Below are 25,677 nucleotides of genomic sequence, written 5' to 3' on the forward strand. Positions count from 1 at the left end.
TTTTCATATTACAGGGATTTTGAGTAAAATACCTTTGGATAAATAAGTTCAATAGTATATAGAGCATGGTGAATGGAATGGTTTGTTTTCAGCTCAATATCTGGAGGCTGGGATTGACTGCTCAAGAGTGAGAGCAAGAGATTCAATATATTAAGGAAACACATTCTTTAGGTACATTTCTTCTACAAGCGTCATGACAACTGAAGAGACCTACGAAACAGTGAGTGTTATTTCACTGCTGTTACCACACTGAACGCTGGCTGTGCACGGTCTGTATCCTGCAGCACTGCTTACTTTAGGATAAACTGATTGTCTTTCCTTATCCTCTGTAACTTCATTTGGGAGCGTTAAATGAGTATGAATGTGTAACATTGCCAGAAAGTAAAGCTTTCAGGTTTCATGCACCACCTTCTCTAAGCCATGGTAAAAATACAGTTTAATACAATTATTGAACACTACTCCGAAGCGTGTTACTACAAAAGCATGGTTGATTCAATGTTGACTGAAACCATGTCACAGCACAGTGATGCAGTATGCGCAGAAATATCCTCATACATGTTAACAGTAGAATTAGCTGCCTCTACTTGAGCATTTAAAAAATATCGTGGTTGTAAAGGTTAGGGGGAAGAATTCTGCTTACCTTTAGGACTTTTCTTGTTCTCAAGGACAGCTTCTGAGGGTCAACTGAATGCCATTCTGGTGTCCTAGCCAACACTGGTCTCTGCCTGAACTACTTGTCTTGCTGCATTAAAACAGTCAAAACTTCAACGACCTTACCTCAGAATGCTTTTGTTCATCTGAAAATGTAACTAGAAACATCCGAAATGAAGAAGGAGAAATAAACCAAATTGATGACATCATCCTTGCTTTACCAAATATTTCCTGCTAGTGTATAATAATTAACAGTTACTAAGGGGCAAAAGAAAGCTAATCCATTTCTTGGAAACTAAAGTGCTGTTATGACAAACTTACCAAGTAATCTCAGCTGTTTTGGAGACAGTAAGGGATCAGGTTATACTGGCGCCATGAGTTATGAGAGCTGCACTTCAGACTGCATCCAGAAGTGAATAGGTCATCAAGGCAGCTGGCGAGGAGCTGGAGAAAACGTTCCTACTAGTTGAACTGGTCTAGCTGAGGGGTAGCCAGATTCAGCTCAAGTTGTAGTTACCTAAAAACATAGGGGTTTTGATACGTATTACCCAATTTCTACAATTTTCACCAAATTAAGAGTTGAAAAGTTATTATCTGTTTAAACTATTTTGAGCATGAAAAATGCTTCATAAATGACAGTGAGAATTACATGATTAGTGACTAAATAAAGTGTAAGATTTTGTTTGTGCTCCTGAATCCTGTTTTTGGAGAGCAGATAATCCCACTTGTAGTTCTTCTCCAGCATTTACAGTGTTCCACACACAATCGTATCTTACAGCTGCACAGAAAACACAGCTCTGCACACCAAAAGTTTTATGAGGAAGTTGTAAGAAACTTTATTCCAGTTTCTTTTATTACTAATCCCACTGTAAAACTGCAAACCTGTCTGGAACTTCTTCACAGCTACGCCAAAGTGATTGATGGTAGAATTTGGTCTCTATCAGGTAGTCTCTTGGTTGATCTTTGAAGCACAAAAGGGAAGCCTACGAGAGTGGAAGCAAAGACAGGTAGCCTGGGAGGGATACAGAGAAATGTCACAGTAGCCAGGGATCAGGTTAGGAAAGCCAAAGCCCTGGTAGAATTGAATCTGGCCAGGGACATCAAGGGCAACAAGAAAAGCTTCTACAGGTATGTCAGTGATAAAAGGAGGACTAAGGAAAACGTGGGCCCTCTCCAGAAGAAAACAGGAGACCTGGTTACCCAGGATATGGAGAAGGCTGACGTACTCAATGACTTTTTTGCCTCAGTCTTCACTGGCAAGAGCTCCAGCTGCACGGCCCAAGTCACAGAAGGCAAAGGCAGGGTCTGCGAAAATGAAGAACTGCCCACTGTAAGAGGAGATCAGGTTCAAAATCATCTAAGGAACCTGAAGGTGCACAAGTCCATGGAACCTGATGAGGTGCATCTGTGGGTCCTGAGGGAACTGGCAGATGAGGTTGCTAAGCTGCTATCCATCATATTTCAGAAGTCATGGCAGTCTGGTGAAGTTCCCACTGACTGGAAAAGGGGAAACATAACCCCCATTTTCAAAAAGCGAGAAAAGGAAGACCCAGGGAACTACAAGCCAGTCAGTCTCACCTCTGTGCCCAGCAAGATCATGGAGCAGATCCTCCTGGAAACTATGCTAAGCCACATGACAAAAAAGGAGGTAACTGATGACAGCCAAAGTGGCTTTACTAAGGGCAAATTGTGCCTGACAAATTTGGTGGCCTTCTACGATGGAGTTACAGCGTTGGAGGAAAAGGGAAGAGCAATTTATGTCTTCTACCTGGACTTGTCCAAAGCATTTGATACTGTCCCACACGACATCCTTGTCTCTAAACTGGAGAGGATTGACGGATGGACCACTTGGTGGATAAGGAATTGGCTGGATGGTCACACTCAAAAAGTTGCGGTCAATGGCTCGATGTCCAAGTGGAGACCAGTGATGAGTGGTGTTCCTCAGGGGTCAGCTCTGGGGTGATCTTATTGCAGCCTTCCAGTACTTAAAGAGGGCCTACAAGAAAACTGGAGAGGGACTTTTGACAAGGGTATGTAGTGATAAGACAAGGGGCAATGGCTTTAAACTGAAGGAGGGTAGATTTCCATTAGATACAAGGAAGGAATATTTTACGATGAGGATGGTGAAGCACTGGAAGAGGTTGTCTGGAGAAGTTGTGGCTGCCCCATCCCTGGAAGTGTTCAAGGCCAGGTTGGATGAGGCTTTGGGCAACCTGGTATAGTGAAAGGTGTCCCTGCCCATGGCAGGGAGGTTAGAACTAGATGATCTTTAAGGTTCCGTCCAGACTGTTCTATGATTCTATGATGCCTAAGCATTTGTGATATCTAGTTTTCAATGTTGAGTGAAATCTTTATCTTCTCTTTCAACATCTTTACTATTCTGGAATATGACTTCAGTATTTTTCCTCATATGTGTGTACTATGAAATCCAAAGGATAATGTCTCACTCTGGCTTATTCCAAATTTCATTCCCATATTGACTTCATTTTTTTTACCCTTGCAGTGATTTGGCAAAAAACATCTGTCAGTCTCCATCTCTCAAATTCTGTTTGATCCTTGTAGATCTCTCTGTGCATCCTGGGGAAACCTGCAAACTCCAGATTGTTGCCTCCTCTGCTGTTTTTTTTGTTTCTAGATCTGCTAATGTGTTTTCCTCTGTAAAGCAAAGTGATTCTGTACTGGAAATAATACAAAATTTGTGCACCGTGTGTTCCTGGGAAGATGAGTTTGAGGAAAATGTGTATTGAAGCTGCTTAGGTGTGGCATGGAGAGAGCCATCACTGGTGTGGTGTGCCCTGGGAGAAAGGATCCAGGAAGCTCAAGGTCTTCAGAGGGTTGCTGGCCCCACAGCCTGTGCCACAGAAGTCTCCCAGAGCCAACAAGGACACATGGCTACAACCTCTTTATACTGAAGAAAGCTTGAAGCTCTCAGGTCACAGTAGAGCAGCTAAATGAGTCATGCAGCGAGGGTGAGTGAACATTAACAAAGGCAATGGAGTAATCTTCTACTATTTGATATAAACTTAATCAGTAAAGAGGAACATTTTTCAGAACAGATAATTGAAATGTTCTGTTGCCATGTTTATATATTTATGTCTTGAAAATGGTTGTCCTGTTTTTATTCTTTAAACATTTTTACTTATTTTTTTAAATTGCACACAGACATTCAAGGAAATTAACATCTCCAGAAACATGGTCTTCCATGTCATATATTTAGTCATGTCTAATAGATATTTTCAAGTCTAGTGAGTGCATTATAATGAGGAATCTTATAATTTTCTCCTACCATATCTGTTTTCAATTGAGAGGAAAATACATTTTTAGCATTTCTCTGTTTATCTGGTACACAGAACACAACCCAATCTAATCTAAAATGATTCGTCTAACCCATACCAAAAAATAAGGAACAGAGACATAGGTAAACATCATACAGCTTCTGGGAAAATGCATTTCTGAAGAAATTCTGAAGAGCAATTCTAGTGGACCCTGTGTACAGTGATTGTGAACGCTGCTCTGGAAAACTTTTTCTTGGTTTCTTTATAGGTACACTATAAATTTAATTTCTTTAAAACATCTAAACGGTATGGATTTGCGATTTATTTATTTCAGTCATGTCCCATGTTTTAAATTTCCCCATCCTGCAGTTAAAAGCTTATGTTCTAATAAACTAGGAATAAATTTAAAGGTGCTTTAAGGTTTGTAATTTAAGAGGAAATCTGTACTGTGAGATGTGTTTTTCAACCTGGTCTTTTGATAGTCTGATGTGCCATAAATCTTATAGCATGTTAGCTATAAATTTAACATGTGGTCTGACAGCTATGTTTGATTTTGGTTCTCTAAACGATTCTGAAGGAATAACAAGAATCCATTTAGACAAGAGCAAGAAACTCCAGCCTTTTATTTACCTCACTTTTGAGAAAGTAAAATGTGTTGGCTAACAAATAACTTCAGGAAAATGAGAAGACTACAGCAACCTTTCCATTCTCTGACAGAATTTTAGACCTCGTTAGCAAAACCCTTTCGCACTCCGGTAGTCACAGGTAAAATCCCAGGCTAAAGCGCTTGGGATTCTCACTGTTCCCTGATGCAAAAAGTACGTCAGTTCTGGCTACTTTTTATTCTGTTCAGTTTTAACTGTTCTCAGCAACATCTCGCCAAGGTCAGAGATGTGCTTTAACTGAGTACAGCTCAGTCAGGCAATAGTATGCATATTCCACCAAGACAGCTCATGAACTGCATGCAAAAATTTGTTCCCTTGAGACACTTCAGAGGCAGTTAGCCCAGGTGGTGAAACATCTTCTGAAGTCACTAAAAATGCAATGACCCCGTGAAAAGAAATAAAGAGCGAGCATCAGCAGTCTGGCCATCTGTAAGAACGCAGATATGTGACATTCAGAAGCATGTTGTGAAACAACCAACATCAATGTTCAGCCTTAGTCTGGCTCCAGCTGAATTCAAAGCAAGTTGAATGGAAGCAAGATCAGCTAGGGAGTTTATTTTATGTAAAATATAAACATGTTAACAGGAGAAAATACTGTTTTCTTATGTTACAACCTTAATAACCAACATGAGATTTATCTTACAGTTCTGCAGGTAGTGCAGGGTTCAATTACAAGTACATGATTAAAAAGAGCAGATACGCAACTGCATACACACACTGTGTATTGTACGCTTTACAAGGAATTCAGTATTTTATGTGTCCCAAATCGTGTGCCTAGTAATTTTACTACCTCTAACTCCATTTAAAAAACTAGCACAAAATATTTAAGTAGTTTTATTACGATTGCATCATTTTGACAAGGTAGAGAGGGACTATATATTTACAAATAGATATTCAAAGCCTCCAAAAAAACAGCCCTTTCCGTATTTCTTCCTCTTCCCATTTTTTCTTCCCCCTACCCTACACTCACATTCATACAGCATGTGGTGACTTTACTCCTAAAGAGTCATGGACAAGTTATGGCGCTTGTGTTACATCTTCTTTAACAAAAGCCACTGAAGCTAGAAAATTGTCTCCAGGAAAAACGCTTGAACCTGTAGCATGGCTGCCCTGATGATGTTCTTGCTGTTAGAATGAGAGAGGACTAGGAAACAATTTAGTATGTGACCACAATCTGCCTTGAGACACTTGCATACGAACACCATTGCAAATACAATGCTGATGTTTAAGCTCAGCCTCTTTAAGGAATGTATACCTGTTTATGAGATTTTAGGGAGCGGGGAGAGAGAGGTCGCAAATATTCATTATTTATCTACTGTGGCAAACATAATTTTTTGGTGAACTGCAAGGTGTCTTTGCAAAGGGTTTGATCTTGCCACTTTGGAACCCCTAGGAGAAGGCTTAGGATTATCTAGAGGATGGTGCACCAACTTGAGCTGGGTACAAGCTAAGGGTTAGAAAGCTGCATTCCAGTCCAGCTCTGCCTACAGACCTATCATGCTATCACAGAAAAGTCATTTACTCTTTAATATTCTTGCATATAGCAAAGTTGCCACCTGCAACAGCCTTCATCAGAAGCATTAGGCTGTTAAATTGACCACTGTGAATGGCACACGCCAGTTAATTTATTTTACATCATGCAATAGTCCCAGTCTTGATAACCAAATGAAGCAGAATTATTAAAGAATTACAGTACCTCTCAGACCACGAATAGAGGGAGTTATGTGCGGTTTCATATTAAATCATTCAGGCAAAGCCAGGAAGCAAACCTCCTGGGGGGGTGAAGGACCATTAGTGTGTAAAAAGGTGTGGGCTTAGCCCAGATGGTCCCATCGGGTGAGCACATACCTCCTGATAGGTGTTGTTTGACCTTGTATGCAGGAGGAGTGTGTTAATCTGAGTAAGTCTTGTGGACAGGTTCAAGCAATCTCTTTAAAGTAATGTATGTTAACTGGAAAGAAATCAAAAGGGTGTCTATCAAGGCTTCCCAAGGGCTATGTAAACATTAAGTGCCATGTTAAACTGAGAAGAAACACCTCAGCAACAGAACTGATGCAACAGGAAAAAGCCCTGGTCTTTCCATCAATCAAAGAGAATACGAAGGCTAAAAAACTAAGAACCCTTGCATTAACAATACAGAAAGTCAGTGACTTTCTGATATGGATACCACAGATACTGGCCTCTAAGAAACATCCAGTGTCTGTGATAGATGGTGTGGGGTTTTTTACACCAGCGTTTATCCTACTTCATTATCTTTTCTCTTCATATGAGGCCAAGCGGAGACAAGATGCAAAAAGATTGCTCTCCTTGCTAGTGCTCACTCAAGGGCCAACAATAAATGCAGCTTTTAAGATTATTCATACTTGACACTGTACAGAGCACAGATAAAATGGCAAAGAGAGCAAGACCTGTATCACCAGCTGACTGACTGCTAACTCTGTGTTTGGTAAAAGAGAATTCTCCTATGAGAAGTGGAGCTTTTCTAAATTATAGTCATCGATAACGGTGCCACAGATTTAAGTACTACAGTCATTCTCAGGCAGGTTAGCAGATAGAGAGCAAAAAAGGCTGTGAAATGTGCACCGTGAGTGCTACTCGTCAGGTACATACTGCTCTGTGTGTAGCCACATAGTAAATACTGCATCCCTGTTATGTTTGAACAAATACATATGAACGAATCCAGGCTTCCCAAATTTACAACCCAACTAGGACAACAGGCCTAAAAATGGAAATTGGGTTGTAACTAGAGATGTTGGATCACAAGCAAACAGCTGCAAAAGCAAAAAGACAAAGGCAAGATGTTAAGCTGATTGGAATTTCGCAAGATTGACATTGTTGCTTAAAGTGCTTGAGTTGATTACATTTTTAAAAATCAAAGTACATAAAAATTAAACCAGAAAATTAATAAGATTAACTACATAAGTTACTATACAAATACAATAACAGACCAACAAAAGAGAAATAAATTAAAACAAACTCTGATAAAAGGTACTGGCAAAGAACAGGTACACAGCCAAAACTTCTTAAAATTTCTAGTACACATTCAGCTGTACGATATTGCTTACACTTGTCAGCCACAAGCAGCAAAAAAGAGACGAAACAAGAAGGGTCTGCTGCTGAGAGGCACCAAATCTCTGGCAGCTGCAACTCGTCGGCTCAGGTCCCACATACATGATGCTGTAACAGATGGGTGAATGAAATGTAATGTCTGAAGGTAAAAGGTTGTGGCAGCACTTTGGGACCTACCATGTAACGTGAACTTCGTTTTCAGCTTAGTTAGGTCTTCAATATCTTTATTAAATCTAATGTGGAGGAAACACCTACTGCTTTATTTTCTTTACTCCAACTGCTAAAGGAACAAGACTTTTAGGATGTAATCTACTGCTCTGAGGTAACTGTAAATTATTAAAATAAAATTGACTGGAGTAATTTTGGGACTTCATTTCAACAGGGTGTTCTGCTTCACTGGTACAGTTTCTCCATCACTTCCCTCTTCTGCCTTCCTCTGCCGTGTTCCCAAAATAGAAATTACATAAAATCCTGACAGCCTGTTCTGTGAAACATAAAAGTTGAGGTCTGAGCTCATCCTCTAAGATAACTGATTCATCAGCACTGCAGTGCTTCATTGGGTTCAGTGGGAAAACAGCCCAGGACAAAAATGCTCTTTTTTCTAAGTAGGAACACAGTAACAAGATTTATAAATGGACAACACATCTCAGCAGCTATGTGTGAAACAACTAGAAAACTTAACGTGTCATTAGGCCTAATATGCTCAGAACCCAACACCATAAAAATAGTTATTTTGGGGAAGCACAGGATACTATTAGACATCTGTGCTACAATTTTGTTTTCTAGCTGCTGGCTGAAAAGCTTTTATTGTCCTAGATATTTTTCCATTCTTTCATAAGGGACTGGAAATCCATACATAAGCACATGAGAAAAAAGGATTATGTTTTATTTAATCAACTCAAATACTTTGCATCATATGATTGTTCCTGTGAGGATCCCAATCCTGCAAAACCAGTGCAAAAGTGCTTCATTTGACATAGAAGTTCTGCTGCCTAGGCTGGCACTACGCATACAGCTGTGATGGACAGCTTTTGTCAAGACATTCAGCATGTTTTAGACTGGGAATAATTTATAGAATTATAGTTTTTAATCAAAAGAAAATGCTCCTTAGTTTAACTAGTGTTATCATACAGTGAGTGTTCCACAATTTTTCAGAGCTGATGTCAGACCACTGACGTTGGACTGGTGTGATACCAGTGCTGTGATCTTTTCATGGGCTATCATGACTTTAAAATGTTTTTTCATGCTTTATGAGAAGGCTTATTCTAGTAATTTTACTCTCAATAACATACTGCAATTATCTCTATGTTTTTACAACCTAGAGCTATATTACAGCTGGAGAAAACCAAATATTATTTTCCTGAACTTTAGCATTTAAATATTAATTCATATTATTAACATTTTTTAAAAATCTATTTTCAAATAAGTCAATTGCAATGTGGAAAACATTTCCTAAAATTGAACTGATTTAAAAACTATTTTTATGAAAAATTACTTTTCATATAAACATGAGCCCTAAGCATTCAAATGATACGTTACGAATATCTTCTTTGTTGCTTGTTTTGAAATTGAAGAATACTCTAAGAATGTTCAGCAGTAAACTGTGAAGTAGAGACCTTTGGACCAGCACTGGTTAATGCTGATCTAGAAAGTGCCTTCATTCACAATGAGGAAACCTTACTCATTTTAAAAGGCAAGTGATTATTATATTTTTATATGGAAATTCTGAATGCTTATAAATAAATCCATTAGAGAGTGATTTGCAGGTTTAGCTTTTCAGTGGAAAAGCTCCCAGGCCTCAGTGACAGCTGAAGTCTCCAGTAAGATGTCTGTCTTCTGTGTTAGAGACAGAACATTTCGTTCTAACATCAATAAAAGAACTAGAGCTGCATCCCAATTATGCTTGTCTTGAGCCTGCATACCAGCCTTCGTGCATGTGAGTGGTCTCTGTAGACCACTACTGTTACTTACCTAAGTACTCTAAGGTTACATTCTACGTCTGTTTTCTTGTATCGGTGTAACAACACGATAAATCACAAATAATGGTAGATGAAAAGTCCACTTTTGTTTCTCATTCAGTGTAAAGTGCTACATTTCCTTAGTTCACAAAATGACCATTGATAAATCCAGCTGAACTTCAACTGATGTTACAGTAGAAGCAAATACTTCATTTTCACCATTACTTAACAAAAGACATTTCACATTCACAGTAGATTACAATTAAAAAAAAAATTCTCTTTCCTATAGAAGACCAAAATATAAGATTCAGCCGCACTTCAAAAGCCTTTTCTTGAAATGGAATGTCGGCCATAAAGTGATAGGCAGGCTTCTTAAGGAAAAGAAGGACCAAAAGTAACAGTGTCTAATAAATACTTAATGAGAGTGAACGAAATACAAGTTATAAATTTTATGAGATGAGAATATTTCCTTGTAAATACGCGAACCAACTGTCAGTTCCCTGAAGAAAACAAGAGTGTTTCTGCTGTTGACTTCATTGGAATAGGAATTTGACTACTGAAGTTCAAGAATTTTACAACGGAGTGAATGTGTCCAACCCAGCAAGGTAGTTACCCAGTGTCACCACCGCCTCAACTTGCTGTCGATGCCTTCTCATACCCTATTGACACTTTCTTCTACCTTCATTCTTTGCCGAGTTTCAGTGTGTGAGTGCAGCAATTTTATTAGCCAATGCGTGACTAGTGCCAGCCAAATTCACCCAGTAAGATCACAAACTAAGCCTTTTGCACTAAGCCTTTTGATGTTTTTAAAATCAGACACTTCAGAGCCTTATCTGTTTCTGTGGTGACCCAAATGCTGTCACACATGGCCAAAATGTTAGAGATGATATATACATGACAGTGTGTGTAAACTAATGGTTGCTATGTATTATGTTATGTTGCTAAGAAATAGACTCTGTCTTGAGAAGTGAAAATGGGACCTACAGATATTCAGGAAATTGCAGGATCAAGCCGTATCTTATGCATTGTATGAACAACACTTACTTCAATGGACTGTGTAATTTCAGTCCTGATGGATATGTTACATGTAAGCAGTGTTGCAATCTCTGCAAACTCAATTAAGAAACAACCTATGATATTGTTTTAACAGAAAGATAAGCTCAGTCTCTACAAGCGTAGTTTATCTCTGTGTCGTATGTGTCATCTCGCTTATTCAGATGCTCTGTAAGTTCTGAAATCACACCTCATCTGTACTGTCTCATGATAAGCAAAGTGACTAGACATACAGAACTACCTAGTTTCACTGTAATTTAAATCCCTCTATGTGAATTTTAGGCCTGAGGTTATGCACGGAAAGTTTTAACAACCCAAAGCTTAAATGATTTTGGAAGAATATCTTTTTTTTTTTTTTCAGCAGAGAGTAACATGTAAAAAAATCCCCTATACAACCACAATTGCAATCATCATGAAACAGATTTTTTTTTTCTTAACACTTAAAATGGGTAAGTATACGTCAGGATGTATTTAAACAAATGCTTTGTAAATCAACACACCCCAAAGTCATTTAGAAAGTTTTAAAGAATTTTGCCCTAAATGCAATGAACACTTCCATAGAAAACACTACTCTAGCTGGATTGGGTTTAACAGTTGACATCCAAATCTTATTATCTGTAACTGTTAGTCCATATAAATTCCACTAAAATTGACTGCAATTAACTCTTTGATCAGACTTAAAAACTACAAACAACTCCTCCTCCCCAAAGCAAAGTTCTGCACGTCAAAAATGGACGGTTATAGTCGGTATCACATAGACCATTTAATAGGAGAGGGAGCGTATCACTGTTCAGCCATGTAAGATGTGGTCTGTGTAAAAGTCAGTTAAGGGCGGCCACCACCTTCCTTTGCATGCAGCATCATTGCGCGCAATTGTCACAGTTTGCCAAGTCACTCTCTTGACTGATAGAATAAAATATAGCCAGACTCTGAATTTTTTGATATATCAGAGGTCAGACCATAGAATTCTTCAATAGCTTGAGCGTCTATTTTCTGCAAAATAAATAAAAAAAAAATTAATGTGCAGTTAGGGAGAAGAAATACAAAACACGGATGTAGAAACACAAAAGACAAATTCAGTTATTTGTTTCAGGGCAGCAAGTAGCAAATTCTTTTTGCAATTTAAGCAGGGAAAGGGTAATGTTCAGGGGCTAAGCCCTACTGGTCTCACTCATGGAAGTCAATAGGAATGTTTGTCTCAGTGAACCTAACTGAATTAGGCTTTTTCCAATAACAGAGAGACTCCTTGTAATGCAGTAGTGAACACTGTTAAAATATACATGACCATGTGACCCCATCTTTCTGAAATTTCCAGAAACCCTCTTCAAGACATGCCTCATCCAATGTCCCAGTGCTTATTTTCCTTCATTGGATTTACTTCTGGGAAATCACACTCAAGTCTTGCATTTTGGCAGGGTGCCACAAAGACATAAAGGTTTGGCTTAGGAATGAACTGCAAAATGCTTACACAGAATCTGTAATAGCTGTGGGCCAGATCCTGCTCTAATTTACATTCAGACAAACCCAGATCAACTACAGACTCCAGACTTTCTTGTAACTTCCCAGTTGTTCAAAAATTACAATTCTACAGCAATGTTAGCTTTAGCCAGTCCAATTTTGTCAAGTGATATCGCCAAGGATTGCAACATAGTTCCTGGAAATTTTTGGTTTTAATGAATTGAATTTATTTTATTAGATATAGAAAACATTCCAAATTAAACCCTTGAGGTCTGATATTCGTTTGATGTTGCTCTGAAATAAAACAACCCCCTCTGACATTGACAGAGTAAGAACTACATGATTAATAATTTTGTTTGCAACTTTATGTCCTAACAGAGTTGAGTTAAATGTCACATTACACCCAAACTGTGGCTTTGCAGCCTCGTAATCTATACCCAGATCTGGATCAGAATTTTAACCTCAAACAGAGAAGAGAACATAACGACAAATGTTGTACTCATGACCTTCAGCATACTGACCTCTACAATGTCATCATCAAACAAGAGCCAAAATCCATGACTTTTCACAATAGTAATATAATGCCCCCGATTCGGTCCACTAGAAAGCAAAACAAACCCACAAACCTCAAAATATTAGAAGATACTATTGAGTCCATTTTGATAAGTCACATTTCTATATGCAAGCAAACTGAATTATAACTAAATGTTATGAAGAACACAGTAAACCCACTCCTGGTGGTACAGTAGACATTTACTCCTTCCACCTTTTTGCTGACTTGCTGCAAAGACTTCATCAACTGAAAGCAAAATGTGTTGTTTTCATCTGTGCTATGACCATTTGCAATTTAACCTATAGAACACTTAACAATTTGCTCACGGCAGGCATCAACTCGTGCAAATATTTTAAAAACATTATAAACTAAATTTAAGAGGGAAAATTACTTGATATCAACTGTCAATATTTAGTTACATATGGTCTTTGAGAAGAGTATTCCTGCAGCCTCAAGGATTTTTCTGTTTGTTCCAGATTTGAAAATGCCCCATATGTGAGAAGCTTTATTAAAGTTATCATTTTCATTGCCTTGACAGGAGACCAAGCTGATCTCTTGCAGGGCCTACATGCTAGGAACATCTGGTCCTCACAGAGTCCTGGCTCCCAAGCTCTCTAAGTGGGCTGATGAGGAAGGAGACAGCTCCATTAATTTAAGCCAATCTTGTGACTTTTGGATGCCTGAGGCAGTATTTTTTAAACAAGTACAGATTTACTATGAGGGAGGGTGACTAAGAGGTTTGGGCAAGACAGAGGCAAGTTGGTGCAGCAGCAGGGTTTAGGTCCTCCCTCCCACTCTCCCCACATTTTGTCAGGCATGCCTCTGCCCTTGGCAAACGTCTGGCAATAGCTCGAGATATACATGAAAGTATCTTACCTTCCACAGTGAACAACAACAGCTACCAAGTCGTACATCCGATCTAAGTTGACAGCATCACCAGATGTGTTGAAGAGACGTAACTCCAGAGGAAATACTACACGATAAGACAGCTTAGTGTACCTGTGCAATTGCTCCATGTACTTGAATCTCTTGAGGTGTAAGGCAAGAATCATTGGCAGTTTTTTTACCCTCATCCTGTGAAACCATTAGAGTGCACATCATAAAGATCTGAGCAGTTCAAAGCTATTCTGTCTTTCCTTAATGAGTAAACATTTGCACCATAAAAGCACTTTGTAAGTAACAGTAGTCAACTAGCAGTAGCTTCTACACTGAGACACACGTAACAGCTTTGAATCTGTCTGTAGGTTCACTGGCCCCCACAGAGAATGCAGTAGGGGTGTAAGGCTTCTAGGTATCTAAATACAACAAATATCACGGAGGAGGTGTGTCAAAGCCCAGGAGTGACATGGTGAAATAGCCTGCTCTTCGCTTACCTTTTCTGTGCCTCTTGTTTACTGCAGCAAGTTTCACAGTAGTATTTCTGTTCACTACATAATGTCTCTGTGTTACTGAAGTCTCTGTAAATAAATACAATTATCAGTTCTTAAAGGATCTTAACACTTTTGCCCTGCTTGGGCTGATGAACTGGAATCCTAAACAGACACACAGGATTAAATTCTCTCTTCACTGAGTCCAGTTTTCTAAAACATCTAAAGCAACCGTACTGGGGTTTGCAAAGGGATTTAAGGTACCTGGCCGCTACGACAGCCCTGTATTAGGAGCTGAGGCACACTATACGATACAGGTGGAAGGTCAGGTGTCTCAAAATGGGACTTATAACCTGGTCTTTTACATGTCAAGGGGCTGCCTAAAATTGGGTGTAGTCACTCAATCCATCATCCAGTCCCTTCTAAAATTATTTGCAGAACACAATAGCTTCAAGTCCACTTCTGTCATCCTCAAATAATACACATTTTATGGTGTTCTTCTCTAAGATAGGTTTGAATCCTCTGACACAGAATAAATAAATTGAACTCAGTTTTCTGCATCCTCTAACCTCATGAACTGTCATCCAGAAGTTATTTGATGATACCTTCTTGTTGACTAAAAACAAAAGTGTCAGCTCGTATAGAAGATTTTGTAAATTGTGATCAAGCAAATACGCTTGGAAATGTTTCTGGATTGAGCTTTTGTAGTGAGAAAGGCAGAGAAAGCCCGGTTTGACAGTGTCTCTTGGTTCACAGAAAAGATTTGTCAGAAGTCACAGTGCTGATACAACTTTGGACCAGAATTTTAGGTACATAAAAAAACTTAAGTGCAAAAAAATATTACAGAGATCTTTTGTCACGTCTAGTGTTACATTGCAGCTGAGCAGGTGTTTTGAGAACTGTAAAAGCAGACATAAGCATCTATCTTGCACACAGTTTTCTTGTGACTTTGGGCCTTGAAGAGATATATGTGAAGTACGGAACTGGCCTGTTGATTGCACCTACGTTGTACCTAATAACTTCTGAACTCCAGACAATTCAGACCCATTCAGACTCAGAAAACTCCATTCTACCATTGCAGTTCACATGCACGGAGGCTGAAGCCGCACTGTCTGCAAGTTCAGCCTGCTCTCGCAGTAGGCAGCACCAGAATCATCTTAAAAAGGCAAAGAAAGGATTCTGGAAGATTATTTCTTCCTGGCCTCATCAACACAGGGGTAGATGGGAGAGCTGAAGACTATTATAGATTGCCAGGGCATAGGTATTATAAGTTATTTACATAACTTCGTAAAAGGGGAAGATTTCCTATTTTCAAGTTTTAAGTTCTTTAAGGTTGACAGCATGACAGAGAGGCACTTCATATGACTGAAGAGTATTTATACTAATTGAGAATGCTATTACTAGGTTTTTTTCTTTATATGGTCTTAAACAATTCGATCAGAAAGTGCTGGAACTTATCTTGAAAGATAAGTTGCAACAAAACTGTGATCAGAAGTATAATTGTTTATCTAAAAGAAAAATAAATTATGATCACTGGAAAGGATTTGCTTCAATGGTAAACATTGATCTCCAACATCTGATTTCACATTTGAATTTAAAGACAAAATTTACTGAATTCAGCCTATTCCTCTGAAAAACATGGTAACCTTTCAGGGAATCATAAGTGAAGAGATGAAACTTTACAAAGGATTAGAGATGGGGCTATATCTATGCAGAACATAATGATGCAAGATTCACTAGAATGTGCTTGTGTAAGTTTTAGGTCTTCTGTTAAGGAAAGAGCCTGATGCTTTTTTTCAAAGCCTAAAGTCTCAAAATAAAAAAAAAAAAAAAAACAACATAAAAAAACAACTTGTGGAATTTATAAGTTTCCATCCTACCTCAAAGTGAAGCAGTGGAAATAATATCTTTCTAACATAAAGAAACAAGTACAGATCATAGAAATTTGATAGATATCAGTTCTATGCCAAGCCTCCCATGAAAATCAATTAAACTCAAAGAGTTTCTCAATTCCTTTTAAAATTTATTAATTATTCTGAAACTAATAATATCTAACATTTTAAATGATAAGTTGTCTGCTATGGGAATTACATCTGTGAAAGCCGGAGAAATATGCAATTATTTGATAAGCTGAGGGACATTCCCTTACATGTCCCTTAGCATTTGATACTGTCCCACAAGACATCCTTGTCTCTAAACTGGAGAGACATGGATTTGACGGATGGACCACTCTGTGTGGATAAGGAATTGGCTGGATGGTCACACTCAAAGAGTTGTGGTCAACGGTTCAATGTCCAGGTGGAGGCCAGTGACGAGTGGTGTTCCTCAGGGGTCAGCACTGGGACCAGTGCTATTTAACATCTTTGTTGGTGACATGGACAGTGGGATCGAGTGCACCCTCAGCAAGTCTGCAGATGACACTAAGTTGTGTGGTGTTGTGGACACGCTGGAGGGAAGGGATGCCATCCAGAGGGACCTTGACAGGCTGGAGAGGTGGGCCTGTGAGAACCTCATGAAGTTCAACAAGGCCAAGTGCAAGGTCCTGCACGTGAGCCGGGGCAATCCCAAGCACAAGTACAGGCTGAGTGGAGAATGGATTGAGAGCAGCCCTGAGGAGAAGGACTTGGGAGTGCTGGTGGATGAGAAGCTCAACATGAGCCGGCAATGTGCACTGGCAGCCCAGAAAGCCAACTGTATCCTGGGCTGCATCAAAAGGAGCGTGGCCAGCAGGTCGAGGGAAGTGATTCTGCCCCTCTACTCTGCTCTTGTGAGACCCCACCTGGAATACTGCGTTCAGCTCTGGAGTCCCCAACACAAGAAGGACATGGAGCTGCTGGAGTGAGTCCAGAGGAGGGCCATGAAGATGATCTGAGGGCTGGAGCACCTCTGCTATGAAGACAGGCTGAGAGAGCTGGGGCTGTTCAGCCTGGAGAAGAGAAGGCTCTGGGGTGATCTTATTGCAGCCTTCCAGTACTTAAAGGGGGCCTACAGGAAAGCTGGAGAGGGACTTTTTACAAGGCGTGTAGTGATAGGACAAGGGGCAATGGCTTTAAACTGAGAGAGGGTAGATTTAGATTGGATATAAGGAAGAAATTTTTTACTCTGAGGGTGGTGAGACACTGGAACAGGTTGCTCAGAGGAGTTGTGGATGCCCCATCCCTGGAAGTGTTCAAGGCCAGGTTGGATGAGGCTTTGGGCAACCTGGTGTAGTGGAGGGTGTTGGAGGGGGGTTGGAACTAGATGATCGTTAAGGTCCCTTCCAACCCTAACCATTCTATGATTCTATGATTTGTTCATTTGTTACTTTGTCTTCTACTTCCACCTGAAAGGATGTTACCCTATTCTGCCAAAGCAGGTGAGGCAGAGTTATGGAATTTAGAGGCACTAGTAATTCACTTATTCAGCCTACATGAATTCCTTTTTTCTGTACCAGGAACAAAATCAGTGGCATATTCTTTGGGGGAAGGGAGGTAATGCAGGTGAGAATTAGATGCTTTTGCTGCCCTTTACAATTGCACCTTCAGTAGCTATTTCATCAATCTAGAATTTTCCACGTGGCGCTTCTGATAGATGCTGAACAGTTAGAAACAACAGATCATTGACTGGAGTTCATGCAAAGTCTGTATGTACAAGAACTACAGACTTGAGGAATTTTTCTCTATACTTGCATAGCTAGGTTCAAGACATTGCTAACTCTTTCCTATTCCATTAACAGGCCAATCTGAATTTCATTTATATGGTATTTTAACAGGAGAAAGGGATTTTTAAATACATCCACTCACAATATACTAATTTCTCATTGACCTCATATGTTTTCACAGTCTGTCTCTCTACAGCCTCTATGCTACAGTGTGAAAGATGCTTTCTATTGTTTATATGCATAAATAATACAAATTTTCCATTTTAAGAGATGAAGGAATTGTTAGTGGAATAAAAAGTGCACAGGTGGACTAGTTAAAAGTTAAGATCAAACGGACTGGTAAACTTCATAACTCCTAGTGGAAATAAAATAATGGATATTTACTATATACTTGTTACTAGACTTCCAGTGCTTCAGGTCTTGTATTCTTTGGACCTCTTATGTACACAAGGACTTTTCAATCTGAAAAGCTACAGAAATAACTAAAAAGAACATTCATTTGTAGTGGCAAAGAAATTCATTCTACTTAAACGTTATGTTGCAATGTTTTTCTTTAATTTACCTTTTCAATGCAATAACACTTTAAGTTGTAAAGACCCAGCAAAGCAGCTGTTAAAAGAAAGGAAACAGAAAAGTTTCCAAAAAGAGTAAGGACTTGGCTGTCCCTTTAACAAAAACCACAAAAGCACTCACTTCATTTAATAATGCATAATACTATAAAGCAATGAAAGGAAATCCATATTCTAACTGAATGTATGTTTTCTAAACAGAGGTAGACATGCTACTAGTGTAAAAGACAATCAGAATAGATGATAGGTGATGACTCTCTTCCTGTTTAATCTGTAAAGGGCAACCTGTACCTCCCACCCCAAGCCAAGCAAAACTGGGATTTTGCTTCCCTTTATTTCCAAAAGGAACAATGGCTGGGCTTCAAAATGCATGTCATGCTGTTGGAGTGAAGGCAGATCCTATACTGGGATGTACAAACAAACTTTTAGGGCACCCATTCTTCTCAGGATTGTGTAGATCTCTGCTGGAATATCATGCCTAATTTTAGGCAACTGCACTTCTAGAAAGATAGAGTTCAAGATAGGGGTTCAATTGAAGAGAAGGCTGAAGACTAATGAATATGAGGAGAGATCTAGAGAAGGTAGCCTGTGAAGGAAAGGTTCAATGACCTTAGGCTACTTAACCTATAAAGAAAGTGAAGACATTCTTTCTGTATGTGAAAGGCTGCTGCTAAGAGGAAGGGGAGCAATCCCTGGTATATGTCTAGAGAACACAGGGCAAGTAGAAATGGGCTTGAACTGAAACAAGGAAGATTCATGTTACACAGTGGGAAAAACTTGTTAATAGTAAAACCAGGAAAGACTGAGATGGGTAATTGAGCTACTACTGCTAAAAGATCTTTTGGAAAAGGTTGGACAAGCATCCTGCCTAAGGTGGAGACAGGGGCCATCCTCTTGAGGTCCACCATTCATGTGTTGGTTGCAGCAGTGAAGATGCAGTTCTTCCATATCATAAGCTACAGCCACTGGTTGTTCAGTAGTAGAAATGCTATTGGTGCTTTTACTGAGGTACTCTGTGCCTTTGCATAAAATAGCCTTTCCAAACAAAACATTTCCAGGAAGCTTATCAACTAAGAAATTAAATAAAAAATTGGAGAAAGCTGAAGGACAGATGGTAATTTAGGTACAGCAGGAGTTTCTAACAAGTTCACCAGACTAAACTGTAAGAAGTCTGTGCTCAGTCTCCAGTAACTGTATGTCATAAAATCAAATAACAACTCAGGTTACAAAGGACTTCAGAAGATGCACACTTCATCCTCCTTGCATGTCAGTCTGACTTCAAATTGACTTGAACACCAGAGGGAAAGGTAAGTAACACTGACAAAAACAAGTTCAAAGTAGCGGCTACAGTGAAAAACTTAAAAAGTGTGCAAACAAAAGCCTGTAGTACCTATATTTACTCAATTCTCAGTGACCATGAACAGACAAAGAGACAACAGGGAAAAAAAGAAAATAACGTGCTCCTTTCCAAAGCCAGACTTCAGTTTGCTCAGCTTTTAAAATGAGGCTACTTACTGCAGTGTGGACTACTTGAGGGCTAAGGACTGCTACAGTATCCTACAGGAGACTGAAGAGAACTTGAGAAGGAACAAATTTACTGGATCTAGCACTTAAAAATGTAACAGAAGTTACTTAGTACAGTAGTGGTATGCACAGAGAAATCACTGCTTTCTGACTCAGGAAATGGTTAACACTTCATATGCTTTCTCTTTCTGTAACTCTCAGCTTGGGGTGAGATGCCAGGCAACACTTCCTAGGCATTCCAGAATAACTGTTAAATGCCTTGGTAGCAATTTTGGAGCTTGAAAGAGTAGGCTGACCAATCGATAATCATTGCCTTAGAGCAGCAACATATTGTCTTAAATCTAGGTATCAGTTTCTTGTATCAATGCCAAAACTCTGGATATTTTAAATCTTTCAGAAGAATCATCCATGGAAGTCTGAAAATTATTTTGATCTCAGAAGTATTTGTTTAATAGTTAGGAGTGTACTAGGAACAGAACTGAAATTTAGAATAAAAGACTTCTCCCTATAATTTTAGGATGAGACACAGAATAAGAAACCTATATGGCAGAAAAGTAGACTTTTGAAATCTTTTGCCCTCTAGGGACTCTAGTGCTCACTCTGCAAACCACCACTTAACTTTTAATATGCACATCAGCCCTAATCAACAAAGCACTTGAGTAGAAGCTTAAAGATAAGCACATTTAAATCCCCTTGAAGCCAATTACTATTCTGCAGCAATTCTTCCAGATGACAAGGCAATCAATTATTTTCTCCAAGAGATATTTTTTTTCTCTTTCAAACATATACATTGAAAGAGAAAGCGAGTAAACCAAAATACATTACTGTACATTTTGTCAATAGAGGAAACATCCAGTTTACAATCTTTTTCTTCTGCTTAGGAAAAGCTCAAAACTCAATGTTATTCTTCTTCTTTTTTTCTGAGCCTCATAGACTTGGAAAATTTAGCAAAGTCAGACAGAACTATCTGTCAAAAAGATGCATTCGTTTACCTTAGACAGTGTGTAATTGATGTGTTCTGCTCCACATCAACAGAAAGGTCAAGAAAATCTTCATCTTTGCTACTAACCTGTTGCAAAAAAATATACATGTAAAACAGAGACTTAGTAAAATGCTGTTAGAATACATACATCTAAATGCTGTTTATATATATGTGCAAATGTTAAAGGTAGAACAATTTCTGCAGAAATAAATTACACAAAAATAGTTCATTTCAATGCTTTTAAATTTTTTTTATAATTCAGCATGACTATATTTATTAGTAACTCTACCAATCCAGCTTTCATCTAATTTAACTTCCATCTGTTCCACTTATCCAAGCCTATCAACCATGGGTCAGTGACCGTAGTCTACTGTTCATTAAAGGTGGACTATCATCCCCTATGGTAGCTGTGATTGCAGCATTACATGAAATTCCTTGTTACACAACACAGCCTATTTTCTTATTTTACTGGAATTTTATTTACCCTTTGTATAATATATTACACTATATAATCACAATTATGCCCTACATAATTATTTCCACTATTAAGAATGTAACGAAGATATTTTCCAAATAAACACCTGTCAAGAAACGTCATCTTTAACCATGTTATGTTTTCCCTCCAATGAGTATTCAAAAGGCTGGTTGATGCAGCTGCATTTCCCCATTGCATATTGTTCCTGGTCAATAATTTTGATTAAAAAATTACAGGTAAAAACGGCATAGTGCTAACATTTTGCAAAATCATTTCAATTTTGCCAATGTTTTTTTTTTTAAATGAAACAAGAAGAGAAAAATTCTAATAAAGAGTTCTTATTTTGAAAACATAACCCCAAACATTTTCAGAATGATCGATCTTGATTTTTTCTTTGAAAACGATTTTTCACTTGGAGTGTTTAATCTTGAAGTAACGTAAAAAAAAACCCAAAACATCCAAATGGATAAACGTTGGAATACTTCAACTGGGTCAAAAAGTCTGCAGAATTACTTACTGAATGTGAATTTAGTCATATTCATAACAACCAATTCTGTTTATAAAATGCTACATGAACACTCCGTATTTTGCCTCCTATGACTGTATCTCCTTAGAATAAGTAATCAGATGACAGGATAGTGAAGTTCAACTCAAGAACTTCAGTGAGAGGTTGAATCTATTGTTCTGATGCAAGTCTCTCGTGCTCAGACTTCTGCGACTCTATAGATGCGAAAGTTATGTACTACTTTCAGTTCATCTTTGCATTATTATTCGCCTATAAATATGGTGAATGGAGCCTATATCAGTCCTGGATCCAGAGGAACACCTTTAGCGGGATGAACTCTGATATTATCAAAGATGTACAGAGGCACCTAATTAAAATGAACAGCAGTTCTTCAAACAAAAGTCCTCCCTGAGACATGATTCAACTCACAAGGGACAGGAAAACCACAGAACTGGCAGCAATCAACTGCAGTATAAACATACAGCCAGAATCCAAAAGATAGAGCAACGAAGCTTCAGAGAACATTGTGTCTCTATGGCTGGAACTAGAGTTGTCAGACACATTGCGTATCAAGAAAGAGGTAAAATACTTGGAAAAGTCTTTGGCAAGTATACTGTTTCATCTGAATACCACAAAGAAGCCTGGAATTTTGTCATTGATTTCAGCACATCAAAGGGGAAGATGAGCTAGTTGGAGATAGAATAACACACACCAAAACCAAAGGTAGCTGGAAAATCATATTCAAATGGCATTCTTTGTAAGTGAGAATAAGAACTGCTGGAATCTGAATGGTTCTTCATACACTACATACGAATATTTTAGCAAAGGAAGATATTTTAATCCATTTTACTATTTCCCCAAATTTCAAGATACAATAATACCAGAAAAACAAACTGGAAAAGCATCCTGAGTAGTATACAGTATTTCTGCATTCACAGGAAGCTACAGAGAAACCTTTCTACAGCAGCAATATCTAGTGCTATTTTTTCCATAAAGCTTGGTCACTTAGAATTACAAATAGGGAATTGCGCAGTTTTACCGTTTCCCAAGGACAAATCCTAACTTCAGTACGGTTTGTCTGAGTAAACACTGGACACTAATTTAGAATTAGGCCACAACCACTTAAAGAAGTTTGTCAGTTAAAAAATAATTCTAACCTTTCACTTATTTTAATTTGCTATGACTACTTGGGGTTTTATAACTGAAATAGATTAAAGAATTAATTTTCAACATCTCTCATGCCTTCACTTACACAAGCTCGTTCCAAACTTGGTCCAACCCCTTTTTTCATGCTATCACTGTATCTCTTTTCCCCCTTCTCTGACCCAAATCTCTGGAGAAGTCATATTTTCTTGGAGTACAGAGCTACTATTCTTTATGATTAGAAATATCAGAACATGTTAACACATCTGGTAGGACCTGGGCGGGGTTTATCTCACCTAACTTCAGCTGTCTAAAGTTAGGTGTTTAACCTCAGCTTGCTGTCTGAAGACACCTACTCTGGGCAGGTCTTAATGCAGATAATCTAAAGTTGCATTTTCTGTAGAGGGAGTCCTTGGTAGCAGTACTGGTCTGAGTTAAAAATACGTCCTTAGGCCAGATCAGTTTGCTGGCCCAGTTCACAGCATTGCTGCACCAACAATCGCAACAGCTCAGTAACACCGCGAAGCCAGGATAAGCTGTACAGAGCAGAATACCTGATACTGCTAAAAACGTCCTGTTTCATGAAACGCCCTAGAGACAGATGGAGAGAGCTTCCTGCAGAAGCTGCTTTGCAACCTCTATCATCTACAGAAGGAGCTGAGAAACTAGTTCATCCTTGACACCTCCCTTCTACAAAGTAAAGGTTAGGTGAGATTAATTCCAAACTATCTGGAAAGTCAGTGTCGCTGTTCTCCCCCAAACAGATTTTTTTCCTGTCTGTGTTACTCATTCACATAGCAATCTCATAAAGAGAAACTTTTTATTATTTCTTTTCCCTTCAAGTAGGAGCATGTGATTGAAAACCACAGAAATCGATAGGAGACTTGCAATCAGGTTTCCTAACTAAACCCAATTTTTACTCACACTTCAAACATAAGTGATTTCAAACTGACAGCATCCTCTACAAAATATTAGAGAGAGAAAACACGGTTTGTTAATAACAAACCCTCTGTATGCCAGTCACATTCTTAGGATTGAATTAACACAAATTCATCTTAACATTTCACTTATTCATGGAATAATGATGTGAATATCTTCTCCCAAAGTTTCAGTAACAAGGAAGAGTATCGATTAACTAGCAAGGATTTTAACTGTAGAGATATGTATTAGGACAGCAAGACTTGGCATAGGTTAGCCAAGTAATGCTTAGAAAAACAAATTTTTAGAAAAGAATATACTCACTTCGAGAAGTAAAGGCTACAGGAATATCCACAATTCTCAGATGTCTGAAAAGAGTCATATCTTTATACATATAAAATGTATCTATCTATTAATGGGCAACAACCAAAAAAAAAAAATCTATCCCAATGCTTACGGTTTCACAGTTCAAACATCTAGTTTCGTTAGTCAGTGTTCCCTGAAAAATCTCATGCACCCAGGTGAGCTCTTGTTTATTGTTCTCTTCAGCTTCATTCATGTTGCCATTTTTCAGTTTCCCATTTTGCTTTTCCTGTTTCTTCTCCTCCTGCAAAATGTCTGCGATGGTGTTGAGCAGGTAATTTAAAAACTCATGTGCATCCTGCTGCATGTAGTTGTCAAAGAGATCTGCGAAGAAGAGAGTTGAGATTTCTAAAGCTGAGTATATCCTTTCCTTCAAGAAAGCAAACTAAATTCATTATTTCTTTCCAAATACAGGTACCAGCCCTTGCTCAGCAAAGTATTTAGAATCATGTCAAAGAAGAGCAGTTTTGCAGTCATCCTGGCTTCAGTGAAGCTACTTTTGCGGAAGGCTTCATCTCACCTAACTTTAGCTGTCTGAAAGTTTAGATTCTTCTTTGGAGTTGGTGTGTAGGCTCCCACTACAGTCAATGAAGAAAGTAAGAGAGTGACTCATCCTAAATTCATTCCTTAGACTAGATGCCCAACTTCAGGCAGCACTGAGTCCCACCCATATATTCCAAGTCCCTCAGATGCTTAGGAACACAGAGTTTGGACAGTAAGACAAGTGGCTGGGCAAACTGAAGACATTGGATGCTGATGCATACTAGTGTACTATGTCTGGCTGGGATGGAGATCCCTTTCCTCATCGCAGCCCATACAGTGCTGTGCTTTATAAGTGTGGCTCAAACTGTGCTGATAACGCACCAATGTTTTGGTTATAGCTGAGCAGTGCTCACACATCATCAAGGTTGTCTCTCTAATGTGCCTTTCACCCCCTGCCATAGGCTGGTAGGCTGGGGGTGGGCCAGAGGTTGGGAGGGGACATAGCTGGGGCTGTTGACCCAAACTGACCAAAGGGAGGGATATTCCCTGTCGTGTGACTCTCCTATGCTTACCAATGACCTACTTCTCCAGGTGTGGCTGGAAATCACCTGCTGATGGGAGGTCGAGAATAACTCTCCTTTGCCTTCACTTTGCTTCCACATATGGCCTTTTCTACTTTTATTAAACTGCCTTTATCTCAATGCACAAGTTTTTTTCATTTTATTTTCTTCCCCTGTCCTGCTGAGTACAGGAGTGAGAAACAGGTTTGGTGGTCACCTGGCAGCCAGCCAAGGTTAACCCACCACAGATAGTAATAATAACACCATCTAACAAAGCTCATTTTTCGCACACAGGTTTGACGAGCAGAGACTTGTCCTCTTCAATAAGAAATGCTTGCAGAAGGAGGGGAGAATATCTCAGTGGTGATTTAGTACAGACTTCTCCAGTGAAGGCTTAATTTGCCCACCATGTTGAAGAAAAAAGAATCTATGTTCCCAAGAAATGTGTATTTTTATCCCCATGCTC

At 38.9% G+C, this 25,677-nt stretch overlaps 1 protein-coding gene across 1 annotated transcript in view; it reads right to left on the minus strand.

The window, feature by feature from the left end:
- Positions 1–11,562: 11,562 nt before the first annotated feature.
- USP46 (ubiquitin specific peptidase 46) overlaps positions 11,563–25,677 on the minus strand; it is a 30,237-nt gene continuing 16,122 nt past the window's right edge. The window contains exons 4-9 of the mRNA XM_086611882.1: positions 24,263–24,492; positions 20,775–20,851; positions 14,056–14,139; positions 13,559–13,756; positions 12,651–12,729; positions 11,563–11,664 (exon numbers count right to left, since the gene is read on the minus strand). Coding sequence (XP_086468008.1) covers positions 11,563–11,664; positions 12,651–12,729; positions 13,559–13,756; positions 14,056–14,139; positions 20,775–20,851; positions 24,263–24,492 — 770 coding nt within the window. The remainder of the gene's footprint in view (positions 11,665–12,650; positions 12,730–13,558; positions 13,757–14,055; positions 14,140–20,774; positions 20,852–24,262; positions 24,493–25,677) is intronic.

The sequence above is a fragment of the Tauraco erythrolophus genome, chromosome 5, assembly GCF_009769465.1.
Source record: "Tauraco erythrolophus isolate bTauEry1 chromosome 5, bTauEry1.pri, whole genome shotgun sequence".
NCBI lineage: Eukaryota > Metazoa > Chordata > Aves > Musophagiformes > Musophagidae > Tauraco > Tauraco erythrolophus.